This window comes from Fusarium mangiferae, assembly GCF_900044065.1.
Source record: "Fusarium mangiferae strain MRC7560 genome assembly, contig: FMAN_scaffold010, whole genome shotgun sequence".
Taxonomy (NCBI): Eukaryota; Fungi; Ascomycota; class Sordariomycetes; order Hypocreales; family Nectriaceae; genus Fusarium; species Fusarium mangiferae.
Genome location: NW_024573930.1, coordinates 1,882,133 through 1,904,902, shown reverse-complemented (window position 1 = coordinate 1,904,902; position 22,770 = coordinate 1,882,133). Strand labels below are relative to the sequence as shown.

At 48.0% G+C, this 22,770-nt stretch overlaps 9 protein-coding genes across 9 annotated transcripts; 5 read left to right on the top strand and 4 right to left on the bottom strand.

Annotated features, from left to right (window-relative positions):
- Positions 1-1,003: 1,003 nt before the first annotated feature.
- Positions 1,004-1,783, bottom strand: FMAN_02713 (uncharacterized protein; the record flags this gene model as incomplete). The annotated part of the gene is made up of 3 exons (XM_041820309.1): positions 1,004-1,125; positions 1,184-1,436; positions 1,493-1,783. 3 exons carry the CDS (start codon positions 1,781-1,783, stop codon positions 1,004-1,006), a joined length of 666 nt encoding a protein of 221 aa, XP_041686202.1.
- A 957-nt stretch (positions 1,784-2,740) lies between these two features.
- On the top strand, positions 2,741-4,117 carry FMAN_02712 (uncharacterized protein; the record flags this gene model as incomplete). The annotated part of the gene is made up of 4 exons (XM_041820308.1): positions 2,741-2,871; positions 2,923-3,161; positions 3,209-3,921; positions 3,971-4,117. The coding sequence occupies 4 exons, from the start codon at positions 2,741-2,743 to the stop codon at positions 4,115-4,117; spliced, it is 1,230 nt and encodes a 409-aa protein (XP_041686201.1).
- Positions 4,118-4,555: 438 nt separating this feature from the next.
- FMAN_02711 (uncharacterized protein) lies at positions 4,556-6,932 on the top strand (the record flags this gene model as incomplete). Its single annotated transcript, XM_041820307.1, has 2 exons — positions 4,556-4,607; positions 4,660-6,932. The coding sequence occupies 2 exons, from the start codon at positions 4,556-4,558 to the stop codon at positions 6,930-6,932; spliced, it is 2,325 nt and encodes a 774-aa protein (XP_041686200.1).
- A 619-nt stretch (positions 6,933-7,551) lies between these two features.
- On the bottom strand, positions 7,552-8,302 carry FMAN_02710 (putative mitochondrial import receptor subunit TOM20; the record flags this gene model as incomplete). The annotated part of the gene is made up of 4 exons (XM_041820306.1): positions 7,552-7,668; positions 7,724-7,824; positions 7,881-8,126; positions 8,242-8,302. 4 exons carry the CDS (start codon positions 8,300-8,302, stop codon positions 7,552-7,554), a joined length of 525 nt encoding a protein of 174 aa, XP_041686199.1.
- Positions 8,303-9,066: 764 nt separating this feature from the next.
- FMAN_02709 (putative EXO84 protein, component of non-clathrin vesicle coat) lies at positions 9,067-11,196 on the top strand (the record flags this gene model as incomplete). The annotated part of the gene is made up of 3 exons (XM_041820305.1): positions 9,067-9,246; positions 9,300-10,792; positions 10,842-11,196. 3 exons carry the CDS (start codon positions 9,067-9,069, stop codon positions 11,194-11,196), a joined length of 2,028 nt encoding a protein of 675 aa, XP_041686198.1.
- Positions 11,197-12,049: 853 nt separating this feature from the next.
- Positions 12,050-13,445, top strand: FMAN_02708 (Serine/threonine-protein phosphatase PP2A catalytic subunit; the record flags this gene model as incomplete). The annotated part of the gene is made up of 7 exons (XM_041820304.1): positions 12,050-12,208; positions 12,357-12,398; positions 12,456-12,561; positions 12,614-13,147; positions 13,202-13,274; positions 13,322-13,371; positions 13,423-13,445. The coding sequence occupies 7 exons, from the start codon at positions 12,050-12,052 to the stop codon at positions 13,443-13,445; spliced, it is 987 nt and encodes a 328-aa protein (XP_041686197.1).
- Positions 13,446-14,257: 812 nt separating this feature from the next.
- FMAN_02707 (uncharacterized protein) lies at positions 14,258-15,301 on the bottom strand (the record flags this gene model as incomplete). Its single annotated transcript, XM_041820303.1, has 1 exon — positions 14,258-15,301. The coding sequence occupies one exon, from the start codon at positions 15,299-15,301 to the stop codon at positions 14,258-14,260; it is 1,044 nt and encodes a 347-aa protein (XP_041686196.1).
- A 2,612-nt stretch (positions 15,302-17,913) lies between these two features.
- On the top strand, positions 17,914-18,789 carry FMAN_02706 (uncharacterized protein; the record flags this gene model as incomplete). Its single annotated transcript, XM_041820302.1, has 1 exon — positions 17,914-18,789. One exon carries the CDS (start codon positions 17,914-17,916, stop codon positions 18,787-18,789), a length of 876 nt encoding a protein of 291 aa, XP_041686195.1.
- Positions 18,790-19,212: 423 nt separating this feature from the next.
- On the bottom strand, positions 19,213-20,596 carry FMAN_02705 (putative NADPH2 dehydrogenase chain OYE2; the record flags this gene model as incomplete). Its single annotated transcript, XM_041820300.1, has 6 exons — positions 19,213-19,249; positions 19,297-19,393; positions 19,445-19,880; positions 19,928-19,942; positions 19,994-20,207; positions 20,268-20,596. 6 exons carry the CDS (start codon positions 20,594-20,596, stop codon positions 19,213-19,215), a joined length of 1,128 nt encoding a protein of 375 aa, XP_041686194.1.
- Between the last annotated feature and the right edge of the window lie 2,174 nt (positions 20,597-22,770).

Sequence of the window (22,770 nt, the reverse complement as noted above, 5' to 3'; positions counted from 1 at the left end):
CAGAGCATATCATAGCTCTCTGAAGGGCATCAGAAGTTACGAGCTCAAACGGACGAATAGCAGGTTACCGATAACAAAAGCAACTAGATAATGGAAGCATAGGTAGCCTCTATGGAACTGCTATAATAGAATTGGTGTACCAAACATACATTGTAATTGGTCAAGCAACTAACACAATCAGCCTGCCATCGGAAACGTGAGACGATTCGAACTAGGTAACCCGAGTTCTTGATCCTAATGAGCAAGAAAGCCAATGCCTCAGGCCTTGATATAGGGCGTCAAAATAAGCCTGATAAAGGCTATCTTAAACTTCAACTAAATTCATACTAAGTTACCCAAATCTTTTTATCATTTAGGGTCAAGCTCCTGAGCTTTTTCCTCCCCTAGCAGGTATCTGCAGGTAGTCGGGATTTGCTGATATATTGCGCGATGGAATCACGATTGAGATCCGGTTATCGGTATAGACAAAACTGCTTCTTTCTCTCAGCAAGACACCAAGAACATTTTACTATTTACCATAGCATTTAAACCTAACTCTCTATAGTCTATATTTATTTATTTTACCATGTTGTCTTCATTTCTATTGTCATCATCAACGGTTATCGGCCGGGTCGGTCGATTGCAAATACAGTGTATAACAGTGCTCGTTGCACTCATTCCCATTTTGGGCAAAGCTTGGATTGCGTGCTTAACGGCGATGAGGGATGAAGAAGACGACGAGCAGCAGTCAGTCGATTCTCCTCCTTCACCTCATTATTCACTCTTCGCACGTCTTCGTATAGAATGCGGGTCTCATTTGATCAAATCGGTTCATTTTATGCTAATATCGAAGTACTTGCTATACTGAGATCGACCTTCCGTCCAACCTCCACTCCCATCATCTACCATCAAAAACAATCTGGGGCCATTCCGAATTAAAGGAGAACTCTCAATACTTGCGGCGCTAATTACAACAAGGTCATGACTCATCAAATCGTGGCTATCACGTCCTTTCTTGTGTCAACTACTCCTTCAGCAGCCGCCCATAAGCCGAGTAGTAGTGACAACCTGGTACATGGCTTTTCCGTCCTGTCTTCTCGTCAAAGATATGACATCCCTTTTTCGCTACGTTGGGAGGAGTGTACACTGCAAAGTTGCAGGTTAGTTTCTGGGACAAGTGTCGTGGATGAAGGGGATTTCCTACAGTGGAGGGATACAGCAAAGTCGCTACCCCTGTTGGATACACGATGCAGACCTAGTTCGTCTGCCATATATGCGACGGAGTTTTCCTTATATGTTCTTTCCCCAATGATACTCATTGGTTTGTCTTGTTCATCCTCGTTCGGAAAGGCGTATCGAGTCTCGGTGAGGTTGCCCTTCAGAATCTTCATCAAGCAGTGGGCGTTGCCGTGGTCGTGGATAGGGGACCCTTTTCCAGGAGACCATACGAGAACAAGCTATCAAGAAGTCAGTCACGGTTGGGAAGGGTCAAAGTCGACTCTAGGAAGCTTACCAAATTACTCTTGCCGTTACCTTCGTCAACAAGATTACGGGTGTATCCCCTACTGCGATCACCAAAGGCATAGGGCTTCCACATGTTGTCGGCGCCGTCATATCCTTCCATCAGTTGTTGAAGGAAGTCAACATCAACCTCATCAGAAGTCAATCCCGACGATGGACCAAGGGCATCCTTGAGTCGCACCACGAGTTCGTCGAAACGATTTTGCTGGCAAGGGCCCACGTTGGGGATTGTGCTGTGGCTGACGCCGAGTGCAGAGGGTTTGGTGAAAATACCGATGGCCATGATTGCTATGCTGTCGATGATGCTTGGTTGTTTATGATGATATTGATGTTCTACCTCTTGAATATATGGTACCTGAGAAGATGACAACAAAGACTCTCGAATAAGGGGCGGGGTCAACACTGCATGGCCATCCCCTTCATTATTCTTATCGGTCAGATCCGGTACTGACAAGCCGGCAGATAGTGTCACCGACATCTTGCTGTGGGTCATAGATTGCAACCGACATCATACTTTGGGGCGGCACAGACAGGTTCAGTCGGCGAACGACACAGCAGCGCTGGTCCTGTGAACTGATTTGAAGGTTCTGGTTGGATGCAACAACGCTAACAAACACCCAAGGATCTAACAAGGTACCTGGGGTACCTTGCGGTATACGAGTTAGATACCGCTTTGTCTGTATAACAAAGAGGTGATTTGTTACGAGTCTGAAGATGTGACGATAGAAATCACAATTAGACGAGAGCGAAGGGTTCACGAGGGCTTCTCGAACAGCCAGTTTATGTGTACGGAGGTAAACTAATACCTCTTTGTTTTTTCGGGGACTCAAATTCGCCATATTGCGACACCCGCTATCGCCGACTTGAGCCACAAGTGGACCCATTTGACGTTAGTAAATTGACAGCTTGGGATTCTTCTGGGCGGAATTCGCGGTTCTCGGTGACTATGAACAAATCCATTAACGGCTGTAACGGCCTCGTCAAGGTCTAAAAAGCAGGGGAAACGGTTTTCCTTCTCAGCTTATTCCCATGCCAAAATTTATTTCCTTCTGACTAAAACATTGAATTGCAATCAGCATCATATTGGGTTCACAAGATTTGTGCCATATTAGCGGCTCTAGCGATCTTCCCTCCACTCTGATTGGCCAGTGAGCCGGAAACTTTAGCTTTGCATCGTCACATCCAGCGATCAGCAGCTCACGTAACATCAGACACCCTTGAATCCTCAAGAGCCGGCAATATGTCTGACTGTACCACTTCAACTCCGAACGGCGCGGTATGTAGCGGCTCTACTCCTAAGCCTTGCGAGTCGACTCTGCCGTGCAAGGAGAATACTGGTTGGAGGAGGCTTGTACGCAATTTCACACCATCGTAAGTCATGTATCTATTTTGACCAGGGTTGACCACTAATATCATCAACAGATGGTTCGCCGTTTGTATGGGTACAGGCATCGTTGCCATATTGCTTCATAACTTTCCTTACCAGGCACTATGGCTTCGGTATATCTCTTACATTTTCTTCGTGCTTAATGTTGTTCTGTTTATTGTCTTCCTTGGTATAAGCATTGCACGTTATGTGTTGTATCCAGAGATTTGGTCGGCGATGCTCGCCCATGCTGGCCAGAGTTTGTTCCTAGGATGCATGCCCATGGCCTTTGCAAGTGAGTAACACATTCCTTAGGCTGAGTGGGTGCTGACGTTTTGATAGCTATCATCAACATGATGGTGTTTTGCTTACAGCCATGGGGAGAATGGGTAATATATCTAGCTTGGGCATTCTGGTGGGTTGATGTTTGGCTCTCCATTGCCACTTGCATCACGATGCCCTTCATCGTCATGCACCGCCATCGCCCTGGCCTCGAAAACATAACAGCTGCACTCCTGTTACCCATCGTACCAGCAGTGGTTGCAGCTGCTACTGGAGGAATCGTCGCAGAGGCTCTTCCCAATCATCACCATGCGCTTACAACTCTGGTGGCCTCGTATGTACTCTGGGGCATCGGCGAGTTGTTCTCGGCCTGTGTTTTAGCGTTATACTTCCATCGGCTGACCATTCACTCACTTCCTCCGAAGGAGGTGATAACCTCGTCTTTTCTCCCCATAGGACCGCTCGGTCAAGGAGCTTTCGGCATTCAGCAACTCGGCAAAGTTGCTATGCAGGTGCTTCCCAAGACCAATGCGTTTGGTGATGTTGCGGTTCGAGCTGGTGAGATACTCTATGTCCTTGGAGTATTCCTCGCCCTCATCATGTACGGTTTTGCTCTGGTCTGGCTGGCTTTCGCCCTCATCAGCATTGCTACAAAACCCCCGTCGTTCAGTATTGGTTTCTGGGGATTTACTTTCCCACTTGGTGTATTGGCAACCTGCTCAAACTTATTGGCAGAAAACCTTGATAGCGAATACTTCAAGGTTTCCACGGCGGTAAGGAACTGAACATGCTTTTACTTACCGGTTACTAACATGACGATAGATGATAGCCCTCTCTGTGATATTGTTGTGGATTGTGGTAGCGACTCGAACCGCCAAGCTTGCTATCACAGGCGAAATGTTTCACGCACCTTGCTTGAAGGATCTTCGTGACAAGTCTCAAGCTGCAGGCTCAGACAGAAGAGTCTAGGTGACTTTAATCTATCTTGGATCTAACAGCTTGATTATGTACAATAAATTGATGAACAACCGACGTTTCATACCTATGGATATACACTAAAATAATTTCCAGTCCTTAAGGGGAATGAATTTACGACTTGCTTACCCGGAATTCCTTCACCATTAGATATAGAACGAGTTATACCATATTGTTATAGTCCTGGCCATTATACTCCAGGCCATTATGCTCCAGATCGTACAGTATGAGCTGCTATCTAATCGCTGCCCCTCCATTGGTGATGCGTGACGATAGCGCAAAGCTCCACTAAAATTCTCGACTCCAGAGGGCGGGGCACCATCCATTACTTTTCCCCAGATGTCTCTTCAATTATTTGTGTGTGCTTGCTCTTCCCAAACTATTCCCGTCGCAAATTCCAAGGGATAGTCGGGCAGTTGGCAGGTTATCACAATGGATTGGGCAAATTACTCGTCGCCTTCGCGGCTCGACTCCTTTGTCGATGGTGAGTCTCGTCGCTTTCCCATGGTCGCAAATCTTGCCGCTGACTCTTACAGATCTGGTTGATGTCTGGCATCTTCACCGAACTCCAATTCTCCTGACTCTCTGTGTTATCCTTGTCGCAATTCGAACATACTTTCACATCAATGGTCAAAAAACGGAAATAGTTGCGTTCAAGAAGGTTTACGAAGAGCCCGCCAAGCCCAAGGTTGTCATCGAAGAAAAGACCCCCACCATCGAGCCAGTCGAAGAGAAAAAGAGTGTCAAGTCTCAGGGCCCTCGAAGGATCAAGGGTGGAATAGCGAGGAAGCCATCGAAGACCAAGGAAGAGGAGAAGGATATCACCCGACCTGTCGCACCTCTGGTCTTTTTCTCCTCCATTACGACCAAAACAGCTAAGATTGCCGAGGCATACATTGAGGATTTCTGTGGAAAGCTGGATGAATTGTCCAAGCTATCGGGCCGCCAATTCCTCAAACCTGAACTTCGAGACCTCACTGAGATAGACTTCGATGATTATTTCCTTGCGCCATACAAGGGTCACGGCGACGCCGATCTCTTCTACCTGTTCCTAATTCCTAGCTACAACATCGATACCATCAACGACACATTCCTTGAGCACCTCCAAGAAACCCATCATGACTTCCGAGTAGATACTGCTCCTCTGTCAGGTATCCTAGGTTATTCGGTTTTCGGTTTTGGCGACAGTGAAAACTGGCCTACAGAGGCAGACGGTTTCTGTTTTCAGGCTATGGAAGTCGACAAGTGGATGGCTAAGCTTACTGCTAGAAAGAGAGCCTACCCAGTTGGAATGGGTGACATGAAAGGTGATCACGAAGAGCGCCTACAAGAATGGAGTAAAGGCGTGCAAGAGGTCATTGAGCATGTCGCACGTACCGGAAGCTTAGGCGAAGGAGTTCCCGGTAGCGGAGCAGCCGAGGAAAGCGATGTTGAAGATATCGCAGAGGACGAAGATGATGGCGAAGTTGTCTTTGATGACGAAGAACCCAAGAAAAAGTCGAAGAGCGCAAGAGATCTAGATGATGTTGAGGACCTGGGACGCATGATCAAAAAGGACGACGGTTCGACAACTCAAAAAGCACCTCTCGCTGTTGATTTCACCACTTATGGCTCCTCTACAAAGAAGGCAGTCCCTCAAGGTCCAAAAGAAATGGTCGCAAAGGAATCACCAACATACAAAGCTCTCACTAAACAAGGTTACGCAATCGTGGGATCTCATTCCGGAGTCAAGACATGCCGGTGGACAAAATCAGCTCTCCGCGGAAGAGGCTCATGTTATAAGTACTCTTTCTACGGAATCAAGAGCCACTTGTGCATGGAAACGACCCCTTCACTTTCTTGCTCGAATAAATGCGTTTTTTGTTGGCGTCACGGCACAAATCCAGTTGGAACAACATGGCGTTGGGTTGTTGATCCTCCTGAATTGATCTTTGAAGGAGTCAAAAAGAACCACTACCAGAAAATCAAGATGTTGCGCGGTGTGCCTGGTGTGCGAGCGGAGAGATTTGCCGAAGCTATGCAGATCAAGCACTGCGCCTTGTCACTCGTCGGAGAGCCAATCTTTTACCCCTATATCAACGAATTCCTTGGTATGCTGCACGCTGAACGTATCTCCTCGTTCCTCGTTTGTAATGCTCAGCATCCTGACCAGTTGGCTGCTCTCAAGGTTGTGACTCAACTCTACGTATCAATCGATGCAGCTGATAAGGAGTCACTACGGAAGATTGACAGACCTCTCCACCGAGACTTCTGGGAGCGATTCAACCGATGTCTAGATATCCTTCGCGAGAAGCGCTTCCACCATCGTACTGTCTTCCGTTTGACACTCGTCAAGGGGTTCAACGTCGAGGAAGAAGCTGAGGGTTACGCAAGACTCGTGGAGCAAGGTCTGCCCTGTTTTGTTGAGGTCAAGGGTGTCACATACTGTGGCACATCAACATCTTCCAATGCCGGATTGAGCATGTCCAATGTTCCCTTTTACTGGGAAGTCTGCGACTTTGTTAAGGCGCTCGAGAAGCGGTTGAAGGAAAAGGGACTCAAGTACGGCATCGCTGCCGAGCACGCCCACAGCTGCTGTATCTTATTGGCTAGCGAGAGGTTCTACGTCGATGGCAAGTGGCATACTTTGATCGATTACAAGAAGTTCTTTGAGTTGCTCGAATCCAGGGGACCTCCTGATGAAGGTGGCTGGACCCCCGAGGATTATATGGACGCAACTCCAACTCCAGAATGGGCAAACTGGGGTAACGGTGGGTTTAACCCTGAGGATGAAAGAGTAGATAGGAAGGGGCGGAAGATTGAGGCTTAATAGCCTATAGTGGAGGAAAGAAAAATAAAGATAATTAAGCAATTCATCTGCCACATCTCTTGCACTCATCTTCTACCACAGGTCGATGCCGTGGGTGACATTCCATAGCCGCATGTTAGTATAATGTCTTCAATCTTTTGACCATTCTACTTGTAATCCGGCAAACAGAATACCATAGCTACTACTTAGTCACTAGGTTCCTCTAATCGAGCATGTTGTATATTACGTCACAGGCCACAAAAAAGCATGAATCGAACTTGTTCATCACAGACGGCCTTGGATGATGCACGTATCTTGGAAAATCCTGTGACTTCCTTTCCACAATAGTTGGAATCCTCATGAGGCAGTGTGCTTCTGAAATAGCCAGCAATTGTTCATAAACCTATTCGTTTCAACGTACATTTGTTTACACAAAGCTCTATAGAAGCTGGAAGAGCGGAACTATGGTACATTGAAGGCCGTCAGGTCTCCATTAGATATTTCTTTGTGAAAGCCTGTTGTTCAGACTTTTCAAAGTACAGATTTAGGGGAAAGGGTGTTAAAATTCAAGAACATTTCCAACGTCTGGGTATATATGGGCCAGGAGCGGAGAGGAAATTCGGACAGATGATATCCCTCTTTAATCGAGACCAACGTTAGGAATGTCAGAGAGATTGATGCCTGCGGGAGCGGCGGGCGATCGGATGTCGAGAGATGAGTCGTATGCGATCATCTCAGCCAAGATGTCTAATATAGGCTGCACAGCTGTTAGCGAAACAACTTAACTTCGAGGTTCGTGCTCGCCATCGTACCTTGGGAACAGTGCTGTCATAAATTCGGATCAGATCACCGGGGGCAGGGTAGACCTTGAGACCTTTGTAGAAGGCCAAAGCAGACTCAAGAGCCTTAGAAGCTGCAGAACAACAGTCAGCAAGTTATCGGTGATGTCTAGACCAGGGTATTTCCTACGATCTTGGCTGAGCATCTCTCCGGCCATGACCTGCTCGTTGAAGAAGGCTTCCCGCTCCTCAACACCAGTAGGAAACCCCTCCTCCTTGGCCTCCTCCACTCTGATGCGAATGCTCTGACGTTGTTGCTGGGTAGAAGCCTCTGCCTCCTCCTTTGCGACGCGGGCCTGCTTGCGCTCGTTCCTCCTCAAGTTTCGGCGGAACTCGGCCTGGTTTCGACGTTGGTAGTCAAAGTAGATGGCGTAACCTGATCAGAGGGCATTTCCGTTAGCCATTGTGCACCGTAGCTTCGATGTTCTGCTACTGATTGACTGTATTGTATAACGCAAGTTCATGAAGCAGAATGAATGTCGCAGTCTTACCGACAACGGCGGCGGCGGCGGTAGCAACGGATGCCGTTACGAGAGTGGTGGGCTGCACCATTTTGGAGATTGATGATGTAGGTGAGGAGGTTTATAGCTTGGATCGTAATAAGCAGAAGACCGGATATATTCCCACGGTATCAATTACAACGAGTAAGTCCGGGGCTCGAAATGTTGCTTGGCGACGTCGGCGACCAAGAGACGGAAGATATTATGTCGTCAATGCTCGAGGTCGGGTTTATTCTCTGTTTGAGCGTCGGGAGCGGCAAGCTTTAGTCGTCGCGATAAACCAATTTTTTAGAACCGGAGCAAGCACATGATGTGGCGCTAAGCCTATTTAGGTCCGAGGTTCGATGGAAGCTGGGCAGAAAGCTGGATCTTTAACAACGGGAGGTGATTGTGAGAGTAATCAAGTAAAGGCACTCATTCCGATAGCTTCTTTGCTACATATAGAAGCATTTCTTTCCTCCAAGTTTGGTTATGAGAAAACTATACACTATAGAGTATTTTGGACAAGGCCTGTCTCATCGATGCTGTCAATGAAACCCACGTAACCGGCTGAGGCTGGCTTGTTCGGTACGTACCCCACCTCCTGATACACTGGACTTCCATTCCGAAGGTAGCTGCTTCACTGAATAGGCCTGACGATTACACCTACAGCTCATGGATTAGACCACCTATCGTCTGGCGCCAACAGCCAGACAAGCATTTTAGAACTCAATCAAGACACCACTCCCATTTTCTGCTATTCCAGCTTGATACCGTCTTTTACTTATCAAGCTCGAAGCTGTCGAGTCGCCATTGTTCTTACAACACTTGCCCAAGATGGAGGATCGCAATAAGATATCCCTCCGCAGCGGCAAGAGAAAGAAGAGGCCAACTATCAGTGCTCCTCGCCAGATTTCAGGTCCGATTGCTCAAGATGATACAAACAGACCGCCTCCTCCAGGCGACCCTGGCCAAGCTCGACCTCGCCCGCGTCCACCCCCGATGGCTGGTGGAAAGGTAAGTCTCGTTGAGGCTGTCTCCAGTATCGCTATGCTCACATCGTCTAATAGACCTCGGATCTTGTGAAACGACGATACTCGACTCGATTTAATCAACCGCCCTCAGGTCCAAATGGCGCCGCGCCTCCAATGCCGCAGATGCCCTCGCTTGGCAATTACGAGCCTCCGACTGCTGCCGCCATCAGAAAACCTCCCTCGCGTGCGGGGCCTGGAGTTGCTCCAGTTGTCGATATTAAGGGTCTACGAGATCCGAAGTTGAAGCCAGACCGATACGTCCAGGCTGCCTTGAGCGATGCAACCGAAGACCAAATCCGCGAATTCGAGGATTCGTTACGAAAAGTCAAGACGCGTGTGGGAATGGATCTCCAACAGAGCGTTATGCAGAACAGGACACAGTTTATCAAAATCAGCAAGGAAGCGGAAAAGCTAAAGAGCGAGATGAGGAATCTCAAGAACTTCATGTCAGAGCTCAAAGTCAACACGACAGCTATGAGAGCTGCCGCTGCCAAGAATGATGAGTCAATGCCGGGGGATCTCGTAAGCGCCCCTGGTATCAGCAGCAGAAGAGATAGGCGCACCTCTATTGCCGATAGAAGCGCCATGTGGAACTCACAGATGCAAGCCTTATTCAAGGGCGTAGAAGGGTCGCAAAAGTTCCTTCCTAATGCGGCGGGACGTCATGTTGTCCAAGACGCAGGGCCTTGGATTGAGCTTGATAATGCTACATACAAGTCGCGCCGAGCAATGCAGATCTTTCTGCTTAATGATCACCTCCTCATCGCATCGCGTAAGAAGCGAAAAGCAGATGCGCCGGGTTCAGACGCACGAGGGCCGATGATGAAGCTGGTGGCTGACCGTTGTTGGCCACTATTAGATGTTGAAGTGGTGGACATGTCAAGCACCGGGGAATCTTCGAGTAGTGGACGCAATAAGCTTGCAGATGCTATCATGGTCCGGGGTGTTGGTCAGGAATCTTTCATCTATCGGACGGAGAAACCCCAGGACCCCGAGAAGAAGCAACTACTCCTCAACGTGCGCAAGGCTATAGAACAGCTTCGCAAGGGCCTTCGATCGGAGATGGAGGCTAACAACAAGGCTCGTGAAACGATCAACTACTTCGCCTCTCGCGATCCAGGTCTTCTTCAAAAGACAGAGCTTCTAGCCACGCTGTCGGACATCAAGGATATGCTCATTGAAGTTGACGGCAAACAGCAGAACTTGCGCTGGGTTGAGAGCGAGATGGATGACCTTGACATTGACATTGCGATGCAACGATTCGAAGACGCTGTCGCTCGTGTCGAGAAACTCAAAGCGATCGCTCGTGGGCTGAAGAACCATGCCATTGCTCAGGACTTTATCAACTTCAAGGTTGGCGAACGATGTGCTAAATTGGCGGACATGATTGTTCGTGAGCTCGAACTGACGCACGATAACAATACAAAGACAAGGCGGAATGTCAGCTGGTTGACGAGACTTGGGTTTGAAGATAGCGCCCGAGAATCGTACCTGGCGGCGAGAAGTGGCACTATACATAAACGAGCCAGGTGAGTAATGGTGTGAATTATATGACACGGCAAGCTAACGTGTTATCAGACAATGCATTTTCCAGGGGGATTTGCATCTATATATCTGGGAGCTCTCGTTTGTGTACTTTATGGTTATCCATAACACGGTGCAGTGTTTCCAATCTTGCTTTCCACCGCCCATGATGAGTGTATGTGTCAAATGGGCCAAGGAGGAAGTAGATGCGTTCAACGTCATCCTGGCACGTCAACTTAGTAGTACGGAGCCTGGGGGGCAGGTTTGGACTCAGTGCATGGAGAGGGCAAAGGAACATTCTAAGCTGTTATCGGAAGTCGGCCTTGACTTTGAGAACTTGGTCGGAAAGAACTTGTTGAACTATGAGCGACTGGAAAAAGAGGCTTCTGTCGGACTGGGGTTGTCATGAACAAGAGATTTAGGTGTTAGTTGAGGTGGATGGATTGGTTGGCGTTAGTAACCCTTTGGCTACCTTATCAGCGTCACGTATTTCTCGTATGGCAATACCCAGGCTGGAATTGGAGGGCCATTGTAGCAATTATCGAATAAATGAAGCTGGTTATGATCAGATGTGGCCCAAGTGATGTTGATGGAGCTGTTTTTGGAGCGAGCCGTCAAGCCACACCCGTCGTCAGACAAGCTTTGGGCTGCAGCCAAGGTACCTTGACTTTATGACCACCGCGGTTCAGTGCTGAAGCGTCGCATTCAGAAATGGAAGTAGAATGATTATAAGATCGCGATGACCTCTTTTCATTCGATCGTCCTGTAGAATTCTCTGTTGAAATCCTGGTATAGAGATTACATTACGCCACATGAGGCGCTACCTATGGTACGGTATGCAAAGCCAAGGCTAGCAGTGGAAGGGGCAAACACTGGCCAGCTGGGCTGGTTGGCAACCACCAACATCATCCATCCCTCCCTCCTCCTTTCGCTCCCCATCATCATCCATCACCTAACAACGCCCACCAAAAATTCTTTCACTAACGAGCTTTGCGCGTCCTCGCCATCCTGCGCCTTTTTCCGCATACCCCTTTTTTACGGCGATAGAACGATTTAGGGACAGGAACTGCTGCTGCTGGTATCGGCAGCTGCTGATTATCTCATCTCCCTTGTTTCCCTTTTCTCCTCCCCTGACGACCGCCGCCTTTGTGCCTCGTGCGGCGTGCCCCACCCGACTTCTCGCGATTCAGACCGCATCAACGTCATTTCAACCTCACTCCCGCTAATCAACACATCAACAACCGACTCGACACCGCTGAGCCATGGATACTAATATGGAGGATGTTGGGCGAGCGCCCGCTGAAGCTTCACCCGTGCTCAACTTCGAGCCTACTACGATCCCCACCCTCGACGGTTGGATCGAGAGCTTGATGTCTTGCAAGCAGCTAGCCGAAGCTGATGTTCAGAGACTGTGCGATAAGGTGAGGAAGCTGTCAACTCAGCGGGATGTAGAGCCTGGTCTGATATATGGTGCATTCGATGATCAAGTCGCGATCAGAATGAGCGTGCATCATACTCGACTAACTCGGCTTCTCGCGTGATGCAAACAAATGCTAATCTGCCATGTAGGCACGAGAAGTTTTACAGGAGGAATCGAACGTGCAGCCAGTGGTACGTTTATAACATGCGCCGGCAAACTAAGTGCTTGAGCTGATTCTTTCTCGCCAGAAATGTCCTGTTACCGTCTGTGGTGATATCCACGGTCAATTCCACGACTTGATGGAGCTCTTCAAGATTGGCGGTCCTAACCCTGATACCAACTACCTATTCATGGGTACGCTTCAATCATCTTTCAGCCTCACGAAGTCGATACTTACTCTCGATAGGTGACTACGTTGACCGAGGCTACTACTCTGTTGAGACAGTCACCCTTCTTGTCGCCCTCAAGATCCGATACCCTCAACGAATCACAATCCTCCGAGGAAACCACGAGTCCCGTCAGATCACCCAGGTCTACGGTTTCTACGACGAATGCCTCCGTAAATATGGAAACGCTAATGTCTGGAAGTATTTTACCGACCTCTTTGACTACCTCCCCCTCACTGCCCTGATCGACAACCAAATCTTCTGTCTTCATGGCGGCCTCTCCCCAAGCATTGATACTCTGGATAACATCCGAGCCCTTGATCGTATTCAAGAGGTTCCTCACGAGGGTCCCATGTGTGATCTTCTCTGGTCAGACCCTGACGACCGATGCGGCTGGGGAATCTCTCCTCGAGGTGCGGGGTACACATTCGGACAGGACATTTCAGAAGCTTTCAACCACAACAATGGCTTGACCTTGATTGCTCGCGCCCATCAGCTTGTTATGGAGGGTTACAACTGGTCTCAAGACCGAAATGTTGTCACCATTTTCTCAGGTACGCTCAGCACACGGGACGCCATACTTCTGTACAGCATTAACATCACTACAGCGCCCAACTACTGCTACCGATGCGGTAACCAAGCTGCTATCATGGAGATTGATGAGCACCTGAAGTACACCTTGTGAGTCGATCCACTCGATGTGATAGACACGAACTGACCACAACCAGCTTGCAATTTGATCCATGCCCCAGAGCTGGCGAGCCTATGGTCTCGAGGCGTGAGTATCACCCACAAGCGGTTACAAGGACTCAACTAACACTATGGCCAGGGACTCCCGACTACTTCCTCTAATCTCGTCACGTATACCCACGTTTTACCAAGCTCGAGTCAAATGTCGAAGTGCCATCATGCCTGGTGCATCCACGCCAGCCTCAAGTCCGTTGCAGCTCGACCGTGTAGATTCCACGACGAATCCCTCGAACGAAAACAGAACTCCATGTAGCATGGGTTGTACGAATATCACATCTTTGCTATGGAGAGCTTCCGAATGTTGCAAAACGACCGTAACTTTGGAGGTACGTGCAGGAAAGGGTTGGTAGACTTGATTGCGGCGCCCACCTCATGGCTGCTTAGATACGCATATTTGAGTTACGCGCTGTAAGAGAAAGAAACACGCATGCATGATCAACAATTGTCTGTCTATCCTCATGATATGAGCAGTGAAGCGATTAAAGAGCCGATTTCCTCACAACATTGGTGAACAATACTCCCCTCCTGGGGTCTCGCCTGAACAAAGTGATGGATGTTAGCAGATGATGCCCATCAGTTGGATGCTTTTTATTAATATGTTGAATTGATTCAGTATTGGTCCGACTTGAGTATTTCCACAAGTTGAACTGCCTCAACCATTAATATATCTAGACTAATCTCTAACAAAGTTGACCTGAGCATTACATCACACTCCAGCCCAGGACCAGTCACGATGTTCAAGGATATATTGGACTTTCTAAACCTTGCGGCGCATCCCCCCTTCTCTATAATGTCCTGTACAGAAGAGCTTGAATTGAGGGCGGAAAGGGTCGCACAGAATCCAGATCCATTCTTTGTACACCCACAGTTGGCTATATTACAAATAGTACAGTCGTGTAACACGATTTTTGACATCAAACGGTCTCTTCCTTGAGCTCCTCCTTTAGACCTGCCTCCCAGTTTTGCTGCTGCTGTTGGCGCTGCTCCGCTGTTCGTGGTCGCTCGTCATCGCCAAAAACTTCCTCTTCAGTATTAACACGGTACATACGATCTTGGGTCTTTGTATTGCGACCAGAGTAATCACCAGGGGCATGGCTACCGTCGGGGATGTGGAAACGTCGATCGAATCGCGAGAGAGCGTAGGAGAAGATGACGATGATCTCGATGACGTAGTTGAAGCAGTAGTAACATGCTTTGCTGTGATACCAAGCTGGATCGTTCGCGGGCCGCAGCTTGAAGGATACGCCAGTTCTAAAAGCAGCACCGAGGGAAAGCAGTGTAGTTGTGAAGATAAGAAGCTGGATTTTTGTCCGCATACGGCCCTGTCCGAATTTGTCCATTGGTGCTCGTCGGGGGATAATGAAGCAAGCTCCGACAATGGGCAATGGCAGAAACGCGAGAATGGCGAGAAACGTGCTGCCGGTGAGTTGAACGTCGCGAAGTTGCTGCTTCGTATGTGGGTTCAAGGTGTAGAAGTTATACACCACAGCTGTAATTAGCATCACAAGACTTGCAAGGATGCTGAAGTACAAAAACTTGAACCCCAGCGAAGCAAGTTTGCTCCATCCAATTTGTGGATGATACGCCCTCAAGATGCGCTGGGCGAAGATCAGATTCACAACGAACAAGAGCACAACACCAGCGTTTGCAAACACTTGGGCAGCGATAGCAAGACTGGTGTCATGCGGGTTCGAAGCCCATGCGATTCTCAACACGTTGGCGGTGATACGGGCCATGCAAAAGCCGAACAGTAAACCGCTGAGGACGAATTTGTGGGATCGCTTTTTGTTCAGCTGAAAGATAGTCATGTTGAGGATGGCACCGCCGACGAAGAAAGCCAAAATAACAGCACAGATGGGATCGTCGACGCTGGGCGTAGGTCTGCCGCCGAGACCAGCTGTCTTGGGGAGATAGGGAGGACCCTGGGAAGGCATCTCGCCTGAGGGCTGCGAGGACATCTTGTTGAAGAGAGGAAATGCTACGTTTGCGTTTATGTCGATGACTTATGCATAAGAGCAGCAGGTGTTGAACAAGTCGAAAGTGTGACTGTTATTAAAACGAAAGCTCAAGATGATAAATGCAAGGGCATCCTGATCAAGTTGAAAACAAATCACCCTACAAACGGGAGGATGTCGTCTATATACATACCCCTTTGGGAATGCTCATTCTTTAGCAACGCCAAACCAAACACTCGGTATCGGTCATCGGCATCCCGAATCAGCAGATAGAGCGGCAGATCTAAGTCGCCCCGTTTCCTCTTTGGGCAATGTTTAAGACGGCATGTCGGAGGTTGACTTGAGCGCGAGAGGAGCGAAAAGGATATGATTGGTGAACTCAGACTTAAGGCTGAATCTAAGAAATATTTCACACTAGAGCGAGTGTGGGATTTGGATACTCTGATTGGTGAGACTCTGGAGAGCTCGAGGCCCCTCTAGATCATTGATCGGGTTTTGTAATATTAACACCGTCCGCCAAAGGGTGGTGCATGGATGGAACTGGAGATATGCAATGGTCATTCCGAGCTCCGGAAGCTTGTCATGTTCCATCAACTCATATTCATCTATTCTCAGCATGTGAATGGATCTCAACCTTATCTGATGGCAATACGACAATAGGGTTTCATCGTCCGAAGCCAACCGCGCCAAGCTTTTTGTATGATACCCGAGCCCCTGCTTCAGCCCTATCGCCCCCATCCCCGAGTTCGACTTCCAGCTGAAGGGCCAGCGAGATCAGCTATTGTTGGTAAAGGAATCTAGTAATTTGGTAACACTGACGAAACCCCTGAATGATATTAAGAAGCAAAGCGAGAAGTGTGTTACAGGTAGATACTGCCATCAATTCATGATGAGATGCCAAGTTTTACAATCATCCGCTCCCTACAGGGATTCATGTGCTGCAAAAATTGAGCCATCTGTTCCTCGTCTCTACTGCATCCGCGAAGGCTAAGTCCTGAAGCCATGATGGTCAGCGGCGGCGATCATGGGAGCCTCAGATCAAACTACTAACCTTGACCTACCTTCGTGTTTAGTTAGGTATCCTACGAGTCCCACGGTTCAGTTCTGTACCATAGACAGCAGCAGGATTGAAATAAAAAACGAGGGTCTGAAATTGTTACCCAACTTCCTCTCCTCAACCATCAGCTACGGATAAACTTGATGACCATAAGGTTAAGCTTTAGGCAGCTAATATGGAGGAACACGATGTCTTTTTTTCACAGGATAAGTCCTCACGCAGCAGCTTCCATGGTGACCAATCACTTCTTTCGTAAACAAAGCCCTTCCGGTCTTTAAAAAGGAAGAGATCAGGAGGTATATAAATTTGAGTGCATCTTTGGACAAAACACCACTCTCCTCAAAGCTTCAGCTTTCATAAGGATTGTTTGAGCCGCGCAATATGGGATACTGCGTGTATTCTCGCGGTGAATTTGGCTTTGTTCATTGAACTCCAGTTGCATCATTAAAAAGATCCATACAAGCTTCATCAGTGATGAGACGTACTGTATCTGTCGAACCGGGCTGAGGCTTGGCGATGAACACCAACGAACATGCTTTTTGAGATGAGAAATGGCTCGATATGGAAGGGTTTAGGTGATCAGGTTCACGGCCAGCGTCCTAGAATAGAACGTGGTGACTAAAAAGGACCATTGACGAACTATTGTTTGATGGGTTGGATAACGAGATGAATCACAAAAGGAGGAATCCGATTTATGTCTGATGGACTAACAGACCTTGAAGCAGAGCTTGAATGTAATCTTGTGGTTGCATGTGCATGCAGCAGGTCTCGCATTCTCCGCTGTCTTCCCATCGTGGGATTATTCCTTGTAACATGATGACTTGCGTTCTCAAGATACTTCGATTAGGAGGCCAGGGCGTTGAGGAGAATGAGATTAGCTATTTCTTCTCTTAGCCTTCCTCTCGCTTTCTTAACTCAACTCTTGAAGCTCCAACTCTCGGGTTGTGCTCGCTCTCCTGGCAGCTTGGCCTACCAACTTAGATTGTATCCCTGTTTGTATACGCCGTGCTATGCGCAGAGACTTAAGGTTAGTAGGGTATTCTGGCAATAATAAATCTCATGTCTATTTACTTAGTATATATGGGAACGATGTCTTCCACCATTCTGTTTAACTCGACTTCTAGGTACTGTACATTAGCAGGGGAACTAAATGGGCTTTTATCGCATTCAGTTCTTTCCCACTCCAGCATTTGATTCCATGGCTACAACTCGCCCACGCTTCCAATTCTCATCTCTTCCAATATCTTTGGCCTTGACTCCCATCCCTCTTCATTTTACTCTCGTGGCGTAGCTTCCAGTCTGCAGGCTCTCAGAGGGTGGCGCTTAAGGTAGTTGACTTTTTTTTATCACTTTCCTATCACTGAGAGGCACCTGCTAATAACTTCAAACGGTCCCGCACACTGCCTCTCTGATTCAGAGGCTGTTAGGCACTGCCTCATCCTTACCTTCTCCTCTCTTCTCCACCTGTACTTCCATTTGTTGTTTATCCTTTCATCTTGCATTTTCCTTCCATCATCGCCATCACTCATCGCGCTGCCGCTTCCTTCAGGCAAACAGCATGCCCTACGTCCCAGACACCGTCTTGAATCTTTATGGAAAGGTCCAGGGCCTCCTCGATAGGTCAAAGAGATCATGGCTTGCTGCGTGCGAGGCATGGAATGAGGAGCCGCCATCCAGGATTGCGACACCTGCGACTACTACACAGGTACTGGTACGCAAGAAAGGGATCACAAGGCCAAAAAAGAAGGGGCCCAAGATTAGCAGCTCGTGCCATCAGCTTGGGCCGTTAACCAGTATTTTCGTCAAACCTGCTGAGGTGGCTGTGATGAGAGCTCAAAGCGTCACAGGGGTGTCCTGCGATGGCTCGCGGTTGATTATCTGGGCCGATGCTTCGAGAAAAAGGGCCTCTACAGGCTTTGCAGTGGCATTTCTAGCTGGCTCCTACTGGGTGCGCGTCACCGAAAAAGGGCACGCCACTGCTACGGAAGTTGCAGAACTTGAGGCTATTTGTCTTGCGCTGGATTATGCGGTACAAGTCACCAAAATGCAGAATGAAAACGTTGATCCTTTACGATCTGTCGAAGTTTTCACTGACAGTCAATCCGCCTTGAGTCTCCTAAGGGTGATGAATAGACTCATGGTTACCACTGGACCTCACGGAAATGCACAGGGCAACAATCCTTACACGAAAAAGGGGATACAAAAACGAATAACAGAGAAAGTATCCGTCATGATAGATGAGCTCTCAAAAGCTGGAGTCGTGGTCGAATTGCACTGGGTCCCACGAGGCAAAGTCATTGGCAATGTCATTGCTGATAGAGGAGCAGCGATGGCAAGAACTGGATCGACATCTTGTCAAAGCACCGACGTTCTCGTCGAGTTTCTGCCTGTAGATGAACAGCAACTCGACAGCGAGCGTGGTATGATTCTGTAAGTTATTTCCCCTTTCCTGCAGGCGCTTTACTCTTGGATGTTTTGGATGTCCATGAATCCAATGTGCCTTGTGATACAACGCAATAAAGAAATTCTAACGGAGTATGCGAATAGACCTTTCAAGCGAACGCCCATTCCGCGTACACAATTGGGACATCACGTTTCTGAAATCCTCAATTCAAGCAAGGCCAGCGCCACTGGCAAAAAGGAGCCAGAACAGGCATCTGATGTGCAGCAAACCCAGCAACTAAATCATGATAATTGCATCTAAGCTAGCCAAGCAATTTGATCGAGGTACACTTGTGCGTAATCAACTCACAGTTACATGCTCTTCTAAGACTCTAATCATATTCCAGGTTTATTTTGTGCTCAGTTTTGGAGCCCAGCAACGTTAACCGCCCTGGCGGATTTCCACCATCCCGCGTCAAAGTCTTGATGCATCCGGCTTGTAAGCAGGATAGCTACACGGTATGGTCAGTAAATTCAGTCAGCGAGAACTCAAACTTACTCGGTGTAGCCGTGTTCATCCGGCGTGTAGAATAGCGAACGATCATACTTCGTCAGCGGCCAGCCATTCTGAATTCGGGCTGGTAGATCGGGATTTGCTGTTGCTAGTTCAGTACATTTTTTGGGGGAAATTTGATCACATAACTTACGAATAAAGAAGCGTCCAAAAGCTACAAGGTCATCGGTCTGAGCTGCATGCATAACCGCAGTTTCTGGTGTATAGCCTCCTGCAACAATGAACTTAATCTCTGAACTGCCAACGATTTTTCGAATGGGAGCGAGATTTTCGTTCTCTTCCAAGATTTTGTCAGGAGAATCACTTCCTCCTGCGATCCTAGGTTCAACTGCATGGATGAATGCCAGAGATGGCTGGGCTTTGATGATGGCTTCAGCCCAGGGGGCGAAGACAGCCAAAGGATCAGTCTCACGCATGCCTTGGAATCTCGAAAAGGGGCTCATGCGAATTCCAACGCGATCAGGGCCGATGGCCTCGCAGACAGCATTGAGGACTTTCAATGGAAAGCGGAAACGGTTTTCGAGTGTACCTCCATACGAATCCGTGCGGTTATTACTGTTGGTTTGCAGCTATAAACATTTTAGTGGAGGGTTTTGGGAGAGAGCACTTAACTCACAAATTGGTCAATAAGCTATAGGGAAAGTTAGCTGCGCGAACATCGCTTTGAGCTTTCGAGACTCACATATCCATTTGCTCCATGAATTTCAACTCCGTCAAAACCTGCCTCGATGGCATTGAGAGCAGCTTGTTGGTAATGTCCCACGAATCTATCGATATCAGATTCAGTCATCACTGTAAACTTAGCGGGCGGCTCAGCCGACCCAGTACCCTTCGCATCGAAAGGCACAGAACCGGCGCTCCAGACATGAGGAACAATCTTCGGGTTCGCAACTCGGCTGCAGGTCACAATTAGTATCCAGTCTCGATACACACATGTTGCGTATTGATGTGATTACCCCAGGGCCCAGAGCTGACAGAAAATAAAGCCTCCTTTGGCATGTACAGCAGCCGTTATCGTCTTCCATGCTGCTATCTGCTCTTGAGAGTAGATACCCGGTACACGCGACATCCCACCGGCCTCTTGAGCGATGAAGGTGCCTTCAGAGATGAGTAGACCGCCAGAAGATGCTCTTTGAGCATAGTATTTTGCAGCATAGGGCGCCGGGACTGCTGTAGTCTCATCTGCACGTCGTCGTGTCAAAGGAGCAAGCACCACTCGGTGCTGAAGCTCGACTTTTCCCACTTTGACGGCGATGAAGAGTTTTTTTGTTTCCTTGAGCGTCATGATGGATGCCTAATGATGTGAGTGGTTATTCTTGGACTGAACATCTGGGAATGGTTAATTGTGTATTAATAATGCGTGTAAACTAGTCCCGCATATGCCTCGGCCCATCCTACCAATTCGGCAGTGGTAGACGGCGTAGCTTGGGTTGATCTGCGCCTATATGATGCCTACCTATGCAGATATCACGTATTTTCTTTTACAATGCCTTCTAAATATTTGCTGAGGGGTCTTGTCTCGATACGAGTGTCAAGTGCCTAACGGAGTGGCAGATGAAGTTAAAAATACCGATGTCTGTAAAAGAGTATTTAGGGTAGCTATGTTGTAGCATAAACAAATCCTAAGCTACTAACCTACCTATCTCGTCTGTATCTCCCTTCGCTTGGAAGACCTATTTTCTTATCACCTGGGCGAAGAACATGATGTAGAACCTATTGGGAAGTTTTAAGAAAGATAATGTATTCTGAGACCTGCTCAAGTACCTAATAATTGACAATGGGCTGCCGACTCCAATAATGATGTCCTGGAACCTACGACGCGATTGGCTCGTCAAACACACCTTAACGGTTAATCTCCAGGTCTAAGCACTTGATCAATCCGATCCATCCAATCAATGAGAAATCGTGAGGACGGGAAAGCATCGACCGGCATCAAGTGTACATATTCATCCAGGTGGCTTCACCAAAGATGAATATTTTCGTTCATGCCGTGTCTCACATCCATCCTACCTAAGGGAGGAAAGAAAACACAGGACCTCAATCTTAAATGACAAAGAGACTTAAGCAATATAGCCTCAGCTTATGATGGCTTTTACCAAGTTTTTTTTTCAAACACCCTATAGTAAGGTTTGCCGTGTCTTGCCCCCTGGCCTACCACTTTACTCTGCGCTCTGTGCCGATAACAGTTTGTTGATCAACACGCTACCAAGCAGCTCACTTCGCTTGACCGGTAGTGGCTTTTAAACAGCGATAGCGCATGCTCGTTTCGACAACTACTCCCTCAAAGAGCAGCGGAAAACAGGGTCACATCGTGGCATGACAGAGCGGTTCGTGATGTTCCTTGTCCAGGCGAAACGCGCTTCCAGCGAGAGCAGGGATTGGACAAGGGCTGGAAATTAATCTGCAGGAACCCGAGCTTGTTATACGTACCGATATTTTTATGAATAAAATTATTCATTGATACTTTAGAAGAAATCGCTTCTGACACTTGGATACTGGGTAAAGTTGGAACTGTGAGGCGTTTGAAGGCCAGGAACTTATGATCATGAGTATGGGGGCAGGAATTCTGTCACATTTCCCGAACATCAATCTCAAAGGCATTGTATTGTATGTTTCAACATCCATCATGATACAAAACACCCGCTTTATGCATATCGGCATTACCATCGCAATTACTGGAAAATCCCCTAATACAATCCATGACATATGACAGGGTATCCACTAGAGCACGCAAGAGGCACAAGAAGGTCATAATGTTACGCTGTGCGGCGATGCGACGTTGACAAGAGCTACTGGGCGAGCTACACAAGTAGAAAGGGAAGCACTCGTCCCCAAAATACCGCAAATGAAAATGCGTGTATGAGATATATTGCTGACGTGAACAGTTGGCCAGAGTTACAGAGGGCAGATGTTCAAAATGTAATCTCGAAGAAAAAGTAAACATTATTTGACTAAGCTGGGGCATGTCTCAGCCAGTCGCCCATCGAACTGACAGTTCACATTGACAGCCACGATTGGGGTGGCTGCACGGCAGAACGGTGAGAGGGTTGCATCCGATGCGTTTCTTTTCTCTTGAACCATTTCTGGACAAACGTTTCCGTTTGTGGTTGCGTATACTTGCCAGCAATCGCCGAGACTTGCGCGTTTTCTCTCACAAGGCTTTTGTTTTCCACTTTGCGCGCAACGCTGGCTGCATTCTCCGTTCATCATGTGTGTGACAATAAACAGATGAAGAGCGGCGGTAGAAAGCGAGACCACGGCAAATCAGAAAGGAAGTAATAAAATACTTGTTTTCGCTGTTGTGCATGGTCGCGCAACAGAGAGTCATTAACGCAAGGAGGTCGATTGACTCGATGTCGAGCGTGGAGGCTAACGTTGTGTCGATGAGATCCGACTGGGCTAGAGGTTTCATAAAATCTGAGTCTGACTAGTGCACGTGGAGTCGAGCGCAATTGGGAA